Raw genomic sequence first — 9,840 nt, 5'->3', positions numbered from 1 at the left:
AGTTGAGGGGGGGCACTTATATACACAGTTTCCCAATTCCCAGTGCCAGAGGTGATTCCTCAGGGCCAGACTCAGGTGTTGATTTAAAAATATTTTATTCTTTAAAAAATACAGCATTCAACCATCTTATCCTTCAGTGACCCCCTATCCCAGCCCTGACTGAACCCACCCCTGTGGCCAAAGGCTTTGGGGCTGTGCTAGGACCCTAGTCTCAGTTCCCCTGGGGGCCAAGCTCATTCTTTCCGGCTCCCTACCCAGCTCCCTTGAGCCAGCCAGGTGGGGTCCCCGGACCCCTTGGGCACATAGGTGAGAGGCAAGGACAGCAACAGGGGTAAGGTCACAAAATGCCAGCCCGGTGGCCCTCGGAAGCTGCAAGAATGTTCTGTCACCAGCCCTCCTGCCCCACAGGAAGCAACCACCCCCTCCCCGGAGCCCAGGCTGGGAAGGAGGCAGGTGGCCAGGAGCAGTCGGGCGCAGAGCCCCACGGTCCACGTGCCGGCACAGCTCAGGTCCGGCCACCTAGCTGTCATCCCCATTCTCACTGGGGCCACGGATGAGGCGTTTGTGGCCCCGCTTGCCCCCTGGGCCCTTGGGCTTGGCGAAGGCCTGCTTGAAGGCATGTTGTTTGGGGTGCACCTCGTCGTAGAGGAACTCGGCTGTCAGCTCCGCCCCATCGCCAATCTCAATCTGCATGGGGCAAGGCAGTGGTCTGGTGGGGGGCCCCGACACAAACCACCCTGGGTCACCCCCACTCCCAGGGCACCCCCTCGACCTCTCACACTCTAGCCCTGGGGTCTTCTCCCAGATCCCCACCTGGAAAGCCACCCCCAGGAACACAGAGTTGGGTCTGCTGCCCTGCACGCTTTGGTGACCCCCTCCCTGCCTTCAGACCCAGGGAGAGGAGGATCATGGGTGGCCAAGGCTGGGGCTTGTCCACGCCACCAGTCAGCTGGCCCCATGCCCATCCATGTGACACAGAACCAATAACCCCTGCCTCGCCACTGCCTCGGACTCCAGTGCCCCAGCTGGAGGCTGGTGGTACTGGCCCCTGGGCGCTGAGGCTCTGGGGAATGGGCACCCACCTTCTTGGAGATCTCCAGCTGGAAGTCCTGCTCCACAGAGTCGAGGAGGCGACTCTTGCAGCTGGAATAGAGCATGCGCTCCTTGATGCTGCACTTGTATCCCGGCATCGAGTAGATGAACACTGTGGGCGGGGGGGGGGGGGGGGGGGGGGGTGAGCCGAGGCTGGAGACCTGCTGACCCACCCACGCCCCCTGCAGCAAGGCTACCCAGCTCCTGTCCAGACACAGGCGTGGGACCCTGCTGTGGCCACTCACCCACAGACTCGAGGGGGTCACCCTCATGGGTATGCTTGTAGAGGAAGAAGTGGTAGCGGGCAGCATCTCGGGGAACCCTTGAAGGCAACTGGGCCACCTCTGTGGGCTCCGTGTGCACCAGCTCGATCGTCTCCCGCTCCAGGTCCAGCTTCTGCCCAGGGCAAGGGGAGACACGAGAACATGAGCGGGGGGAGGGCCTGGGCCACCCTGGCGAACAAGAAGTCCCCGAGGGGACAGGCAGGAGCCAGGGTGGAGGCTGTTTGTGGTCTCCCTCTCTCAGGACTCCCCACCCCAGTGGCCATCCCACCACAGGGGTCCCTATGAAGAGGTCACACATGGGCCCCGACCTCTGCCCCTTTGAAGCTCCGCTAGAGGAGGAAGCCCCACCAAGGGCAGTGGACAGGACAGCGGGGAGAGCCTCGACCTGAGGCAGGCCCCACTGTCAGGCTGGCCCATCCTCAAGGATGAGGCTTCTGGGGGGGGACCCGCCTCAGAAGGAAGGAGCCATTCTGCTTGGCAGGGGGATGCACGGGGCACCCGGCTGGCTCAGTCAGTGGAGCATGTGACTCTTGATCTGAGGGTCTTGAGTTCAAGCCCCACGTTGGGTGTAGAGCTTACTTTTAAAAAAAAAAGGAAGAACAAAAGAAAGGGCAGGGGTGCGTTAAGCATCCAACTTCTGATTTCAGCTCAGGTCATGATCTCAGGGTCGTGGGACCGAGCCCCGGGTCAGGATTCACACTCAGTGGGGAGTCTGCTTGAGATTCTCTCTCTCCCTCTTCCTCTGCCCCTCCCCACCAGCTCGTGCTCTCTCTCTAATAAATAAATAAATCTTAAAAAAAAAGAAAAGAAACAAAGAAAGGGGGAAGCCTGGCCACCGGGCCAAGAGGTCCTACCCGAGGAGAGGGGGCAGCCAGGGGGGCTGCAGAGGGCATCTCGGACAGACAGGGGCTCAGGTCTGAGGGGTCAGCGTGAACTCCAGGGTGAGTATGTGTGTGCAGTGAGGAGGGCATGGTGAGGGACAGGATCTCACAGATGTCCCTGCACGTGAGCAAGGACTGGGCAAGGCAGGGGAACCCTGTGCTTCCCCTGTACGCGGCAAACAGGAACCAGTAGGGACAGGGAGGGGGAGGGGGTGGGAGCCAGTGCGATCCGCGAGTACACCGGGGAGCTGAAGGGCACAGACTGGGGGCCGGGCGCACACCCGTCCCCGGGCCTGAGCAGGAGCAGGGCAGTGGCACAGTGCTCTGGGGGGGGGACACGGCCACTCACCAGCTGGATGTAGTTGATGGTCTTCTGTCTGAGCTGCTGTAGCGCCCTCTGAGCTGCAGGCTGCAGTGGGAAGGTGAGGCCCTGCAGGGTCTGATGCTTGCTCTCCACACTGATCTCTGTCTTCACCTGGGGGTGGGTGAAGAGTGAGGGAGGCCCTGACCTGCCTGACCAGAGCCCTCGGAGCACAGGCCAGCCGGCTGGGCCTCATGGGACCCGGAGGGCCTCAGGCCGGGACTGCCGCCCACCCGGTCTGGCGCACCTACCTCATTAATACGGATCTGCTGAAGCTCTCTCTCGGCCGAGGTCAGCGGGGCGGGCGCCGCACAGGACGACAGGTGCTTCTGGTACCCAGCAAAGGAGAGGTCGTCCTGGCCGGTAGATGCAGAAGCATAAATGGGCACCGGGGGGTGGGCTGGCAGAAGCCCACTGAGCACCCCAGCTGGAAGCCCCTGGACTCTCCCAGCCCTCCCCACGCCTCCCCACTCCTGGCACCCACTTCCTGTGGGACCCTGCATTAACATCCCACCCTCTGTGGGCCTGTGATTCCGGCCTGGTGGAGTCTGGCCTAGGGGGCCTACCTTCACGGTCCCAAAGAGCTCATCCTTGATGTGGCCGCCCCCAAACTCCTTCTTCACCGTGGCCCGTGTGGCTGCATACAGCATCTTCCGCCGCACCTGGAGGGGAGGAGCTGAGCCGTGAGACCCCTCCAGGCAGGGCTGGCTCTCCAGGAGCAGGCAGGAGGCTCTGGGTGGGGACCGGGCTGTGGCTTTGTGCCCATATACCCAGCAGAGGGCGCAGCACAGGGCCAGGATGCGATGGGGTGGAGCCCTCTCCACCCTGACCTCTCTGCCTCCCAGAACCAGGCTGAGGTGGCTGGGGGGCCTCTGGGAGAAGCCAGGCTCCAAGCACAGGGCCTGGCCCTCTCAGACTCTGGGGCAGGACCTGGTGTCTCTCCCCTCAGAATTCCCAGGGCAGGGCGTTGGTCCCCTGCTCAGACCCAGCTTCCCCTCTCCCCTGACCTGGGGGGCTGGGCAGGGGTCCCCAGGACTCACGGGAGAATTGTCGGGCGACCAGGCGAGGAAGAGCCACTCAAAGCCCTGGGCGTTCTGCGAGTCCAGGCGGTAGAGCAGATAGCAAGGCTCCTGGGCGTCCAGCAGAGGCAGCACGGCCCTGTCGTAGTCCTGGTCCCAGCGGCCCATCAGCTCCCGCGAGGCACCCAGCACGAGCTGCTCTGGGGGCAGAGGCCGGGTGAGCCGAGGAGTAGCCATCTCCTGTCCCCACCTCGGACTGCGGACCTCCTCGGCGGGGGCTCAGATCTGCGGGCCACTCCACCACCTTCCCCGGGAGCTCGCAAGTCCCTGAAGGAGGAGGCGACGTGACTGAATCCATGAGTGAGCCAAGGAATGCACGAGGCCACGGCGCCGCCAGCTATACGAGCGCGCGCACGCACACGCACGCACGGAAGGGCCCCGAGAACGCGCCCGCAGGTGACCGAACACCGGCAAGCACGAGGAGACACGCAGCCGTGTTGCCCACGGCCACCAACAACGTGGTCCCCTCACAAACACCCGCACGCTCAGACCCATCCCGCCAGCTCCTGGGCGCACGGTACCACCTCCTGCGCCTCCTCCCTTAGCCTGAGGCTCCCGCACAAGCCCCAGCCCACCCTTCTCAGAACAACTGTGCTGAGGGAGGTGGGGGGTCCAGCCTCAGGCCACAGGGAGCTGCGGGAGCAAAGAGGGAGAACGGGGGCTCCTCCCAGACACCGTACAAACCTGTACCCTGCTGCCACCAGCCAGCTGTAGTCCCCTCCCCAAAAAGTCACAAACCTCTTAGCGCCTGGGGCCGATAGGCTGGCCACCTCCCTGGCTGGTGCGCATTGGCCGAATGGGCCACTGAGGCTGGACATACATTTGACCTATCCACCCACAGAGCCTTAGCGGGGCACCAAACACCAGCCCAGGCGTGCACAGGCATGGGCTGATCACCGCCTGGCCAGGGGGTACCTGACCACCAGGCCCTCCTCATGAGGGCAAGGGGCCCAGCTGTCTGGAGCCCAAGCATGTCAGGCCCACCAGCCCAGAAGCTTCTTTGCAGGTCTTGGCCTCCTCACCGATCCTCCCAGAATTCAGACGGGATCAAGGGTGAAAACCAGCAGGCACAGTCGGCCCAACAGCACTGCCAACACTGTTTAATTTGTTGCCAACATTTTCAAAATGGGAAGTTTACATAAGAAGTGGGATGGACAGATTCTCTAGAAGGTGCTCAAGCTGCACTCGGTAGGAGGTGGGCAGTGGCCGCCTGTCAGGGGGCCTGAACCTTCCTGGGGACTCCCAGGTGCCCCAACAACCACAATGCATAACGGAGCTAAGAGCCCACCCCGAGATCCCTCCTGCTAAACACCTGCACGTATGTCCTGTCTGGGAGGCAACAGGGAGGCTGAGGACTAGGGCCAATGAGTCTATCCCTTTGGGGAGCAGGGGGCTTGTGGCCTGTCACCCCAGGAAGCCTTTACTCTTGACCTACCATAGTGACCCTGACCCAGCCTCTGAGGGCATCTGAATTTGGGGACCCCAGACAAAACCCAGCACAGCTCTGGCACTGAAGCCTGGGGTGAATTCTGGGTCTGGGCAGACCCTGCTTTGCACCAATTCCATGAGTCAAAAGTGGGAACCAAGCCCATTTGGAGGGCCCACAACTGCTGGCTACCGAGGACTGCAAGGATTCGTGGGGGGGCCCAGCCCACTCCCAGTGTCTCTCCCCCTCACCTCCAGGGACAACGCCTCAGCATGAAGGGAAGGCAGAGGTATTGCCACCAAGCCTCAGTCTAGTCCTCTACCTCCTCAAACTCTCCCCCCACTTCAGGCCTCAGCTCAAGCTCACCTACCCGCAACCCCTATATGCTGAGCACCCACCCTCTGCAAGCCTCGGGTTCCCAGCGTCCAGGCCAAGGCCTGGCCAAGCCTGGAATCCCCCAGTCATGCTCTCAAAGCAAGCTGGGCACGAGGCCCCTTGCCCTGTTGCAGGGGCACTTCCCAAGGGCAGGGCCCCGGGCTTCTCCTAGGGACTCCCCCCGGCCAGCAGCCAAGCCAGGCCAGCCTACCGATCACAGAGGGAGGTGAGTGGCACTCGCCACATGGGGCAGTGCCTGGCCTCACTGGTCCCCTGCCCCCACGCCCAGCCCAGCATCCCGACTGGGCCTCTGACCCCTACATAGCCTCTGGGGAGCTGGACAGGACCCCGGGCAGGGCTCTCCTTGCTGTCTCCCCAGCTTTTGACTCCTGTTCTGTGTAACAGGGCTAATGATCATGCCCACCTCCGCTGCTCTTCTACAACACCCCTCCCGTCCCCAGATGGAGAAAGTGAGGTCCTGAAGGGGCTGGAGGCCAAGGTCCAAGCAGCTCCCAGAGAAGCAGCAGGGTCCAGCTGCCGGCCTATGCCCTAGCTCATCAAAGGGGGCAGTAGGGGGCACTCACCATCCTCAATGACGACTTTGATGAGCCGGACAGAGCCGGCCCGAGCCTTGGCAAAGAATTCCTTCAGCTCCTCGGTGGCTACGAGAACAAGAAACATGGTGAGGGATGAGCGGGAAGGGTGAGCAGGGTGGACTGGGACACGTTCAGGGCCCGCTCCGTCCTGTGGGGTCTGCTGGTGGAGCTGGGAGCCGGGTTAAATAGGGCCCCCCATGTGACTGGGAACCTGACACGGCCCATGAACAGAAGCTCCCAAATTTAGCCAGCAGTGTGGCCTGCTGGCTGAGACAGCTCTGGTGACAGGGGAGGCAGGGATCGGCCAGCCCACTTAAGGAAGGGGGGGGCTCTGGACAGGCCAGGCCCACCAGAGCGAATGGCCCCCACCTGTCCCTTGCCCCCTAGGAAGGCCCAGCACTGAACTGGCCCGTGACACTCTCTGTCATATCCACAAGCACAGAAATAGGTGAGCAAATGCCCCCACTGTGCACTGACCCCTATGTCCATGAACACACACACACACACGGGCACACGTGCGTCACCTGTTGCGTATGCCATCGGATACCTACTCAGTCCAGCATGTGTGAATGTAACAAATAAACCCGTATGTGACAGAGTGGAGTAGAAATGCAAATACCCTCACACGTGAAAACCCACTCATTTGGTCAAACATAGTGGACACACGCATTGAGACACTCCAACACACACACAGACACGGTCCCGGAGTAACAAACACACAGGCCCGTACACCCGGCCCCAGCCCGTCAACCAGGTGCCTCACCCTGACAGGCCAGGAGCCCAGCCCAAGCCCAGCCCACGCCCAGCCCACGCCCAGCCCTGCCAGGGGCAACAAGGCCCCAGCCCTAAGGCCATCCAGAAGGCTTCCAGACGAGGAGTGGCAATCAGGAACTCTTCAGAACAGACCGTCTTGGTCCTCGTGTCACAGAGCTGGAAGGTGACATCCAATGACCCAGGATCCCACGGGCAGAGGTGAGGACCAGGGACCTCACAGATCTAGCAGTGGTTTAGACGCAGTAACCAAAGTCCAATTGGGGAAGGGCCCGACTTGGGTCTCTGGGTGTGCAGGGCCAGGCCAGCATGACCTTGAGGCTACCCAGGGGTCAGGAGAATTCTGCAGGAACACAGCTGGAGGGCTGAGGTCAGAGAATATTTATAGGGCCCAGACTGGGCAGCTTGGGGGGGTGTGTGGGGGGGATTAGGAAAACAAACTCAGGTCATGTCCTCAGGGGCCCGTCAGGCAGGGTGACTCTGAGCCTGAGACCTCAGGCTGTATACCACCCTCCATGGCTGCTGGACGAGTGGAGTCCCAACCAAGTGACCATGGTATGGAGACACAACCCCACTGGGCCAGGACAGAGCTGCCTATCAGCAGACCCCACAAGCAGGTCGCCGAGGTAAAGCCTGGCCTCTGGGTCTCCATCTTTCCCACAGCTGTGTGTGACCTCTGACCTTGCTGAGCCTCAAACTCATCCATACTGTGGAGCTAATACTCCCAAGCTGTAGAAAGCCATGCTGAGGAGTGAATGGAAAAAAATGCTCAGTAATGGGGCCTCTATGAATAACAATTGTTAAATTTTATTACTTTAATGATGGCACCTTTCCACCTGCTCAGACCTTCTGGGAGGTAAAGCCAAGAAGCTCCCCTAAGGGAGGCTGCCACGTCCCTTCTAGAGTTACTAGGACAGAGTGACACCCCAGTAGTGGAAGAGACATCCCCCTCCATGACTCCTCAGCCACCATCAATAATCCAGAGGCCAGGCCTGGGACACCTGAGCCTCTATCATCAAAGATTCATGCTCTCCCACCTCCCTGCCCCCGCCTCTGCTGCCCTGCCCACCCTCCACCCTGGTAAGCCTCAAGTTACAAGTCCCCCCCGCTCCCTTCCCTGCTCTGAGGTCAACAGATCCACACTTATGGCCACGACTGGGCTGGCATCTGGGCATCCAAGTCATTCGATCTCACCTGCCACCTCCCCGGGCCAGAAATGGGAAGGAGTGGGCTGCTCATAGGCAGGAGGGCTGGGGATGGCCCAGTCCCCAGTGATCCCCTAGGCAGGCCTGTCTCACCACATGGGAAATGAAGGTGTGAGGCAGGGCCTTGACCACGGGACCTGTCAGTCCTGAGCAGGGAGGAGCGGCCCTGACTTCCGATCCACTCTCAGATGGAGGCAGCAGCAGTGACCAGACAAAGGGGAAGGAAGGGGCAGGTCCAGGGGGCATCTGTTCCCTTCTGTGGGGCTGAGTCACGAAGCCACCCTCCAGCCCCTCCAGCAGAGGCTGGCCCACTGGCAGGAGGCTGGCCCTGACCCAGACCCCAGCCTTCTCTGGTCCTGTGGGGCGCGGCCAGGGAAACCCTCTAGCTGGTCTGGCCACCAAGCAGCCACTACGACCACAAGCCAAGCTGAGATCCAGGCAGTCGGGCTGGTCGATGGTGGTGGTGTCTCCGGGCTGGGGATCCTGGTGTGGTGGGAGGAGTGGCTGATGGCCAAACCACCAGGCTGTCGGCTGTCTGGGCAAGCAGCCTGGGCCTTTCCCACAGGCTAGGCAGTCCTCCCAAGCCAGTGACAGAGTGGGGACACTCAGACCGGGGTAGGGTTAGGACACCTGGCTCCTGGGGAGGGGGTGATGCTCTAGGCTGGAGAAGCTTAGGGTAGGGGGTATTGGCCTGGAGTCTCTAAAGCCAGGACCCTCCCTCACAAACCCCATACGTGGACCCTCTTTTCTTCCTCTGTCCTGGAGCTGGGACCTTCCAACCCTGGCTGGAGCAGACTCAGGAGATCAGAGTGGAAAATTGTAGGGAGGTCAGAGGTCAAGGTCAGATTGGCAACTCTCCCCATCCCGCTTTGAGGGCCCTGGCCCCGGTTTTCCCTAGTCTAGCTTGCTCAAATGTGTGAGGGTCCTGGGAGGAGCCAAAGGTCAGGGACCACTCCTCACACGGCCACAAACCCACAGAAGCCAAACACAGACACATCTGACACATGCATCCGTGGTAACAAATGCACACTGAGATGTACCCAAACTGTGCACACACACACAGACACCCACAGACATGTGCACATAGTCACAAAACACTGATGCCTGAAGATGGTTCCATGCGACAGTGGTCATTCAATCAGCTATTAGTGCATGTGCATGAATGACCCTAGACATACACAAGCAGTCACATCCAGATGTGCAAACACAGGACTGTACACACAAGTGCACATGCGTGCACACACCCCCAGATATGCACATCCGGTACCCCCACCCCCAGAAAGGAACAAAAATATATAGATGGGTACACACAGGCACATCCACCCCCAGATGGGCACACAGATATTTCCACTCCAGCTGTGTACCTACATGTACACCCACTCCTAACCATGCACAGTAAGTCGCACGCCCCCAGATGTGCCCACCCCAGGCGACCCGCGGCTGCAAAAGAGAACAGGAAGCTTCCCCAGGCTGGTGCCAGGGAGGAGAGAGGGGCTGAGCGCCAGGGAGGGGGCGCAGCCGCGAGCGGAGACCCTCGGCCCCCTGCCCGCCCACCATCCGCCCTCACCGTGGATGCCCGTCTGGTGCGCCATGGCTCCGTGCCCCGCTCCGCCCGCGCCCTTGGAGCCCTCGGCTCAGCCCTGGACCCGCTCCGCTCGCCCGGCCCGGGAGGAGGAGGAGGATGTGGCGGCGACCGCCCAGCCTCGCGCAGCTTCCCGGGCGGTGCCGCAGGACCCGGCCCAGCGCGCCCCGCCCCCGACGGGCGAGGCC

General features: G+C 61.5%; 1 protein-coding gene across 2 annotated transcripts; it reads right to left on the bottom strand.

Moving 5' to 3' along the window:
* Positions 1 to 78: 78 nt before the first annotated feature.
* TWF2 (twinfilin actin binding protein 2) lies at positions 79 to 9,800 on the bottom strand. 2 transcript variants are annotated; one of them, XM_036088442.2, is made up of 9 exons: positions 9,638 to 9,800; positions 6,083 to 6,160; positions 3,659 to 3,837; positions 3,185 to 3,280; positions 2,870 to 2,974; positions 2,607 to 2,732; positions 1,338 to 1,488; positions 1,083 to 1,204; positions 79 to 687 (listed from the first exon to the last, which is right to left on the bottom strand). In XM_036088442.2, exons 1-9 carry the CDS (start codon positions 9,660 to 9,662, stop codon positions 520 to 522), a joined length of 1,050 nt encoding a protein of 349 aa, XP_035944335.1. In that variant the 5' UTR covers positions 9,663 to 9,800; the 3' UTR covers positions 79 to 519. The 2 variants fall into 2 exon arrangements, with proteins under 2 accessions (XP_035944335.1, XP_077933649.1); XM_078077523.1 differs by lacking the exon at positions 9,638 to 9,800 and having other exon boundaries at positions 3,659 to 3,964.
* Positions 9,801 to 9,840: the final 40 nt, after the last annotated feature.

This window comes from Halichoerus grypus, chromosome 1 (genome assembly GCF_964656455.1).
Source record: "Halichoerus grypus chromosome 1, mHalGry1.hap1.1, whole genome shotgun sequence".
Taxonomy (NCBI): Eukaryota; Metazoa; Chordata; class Mammalia; order Carnivora; family Phocidae; genus Halichoerus; species Halichoerus grypus.
This window is presented reverse-complemented; position numbering and strand designations above follow the sequence as displayed.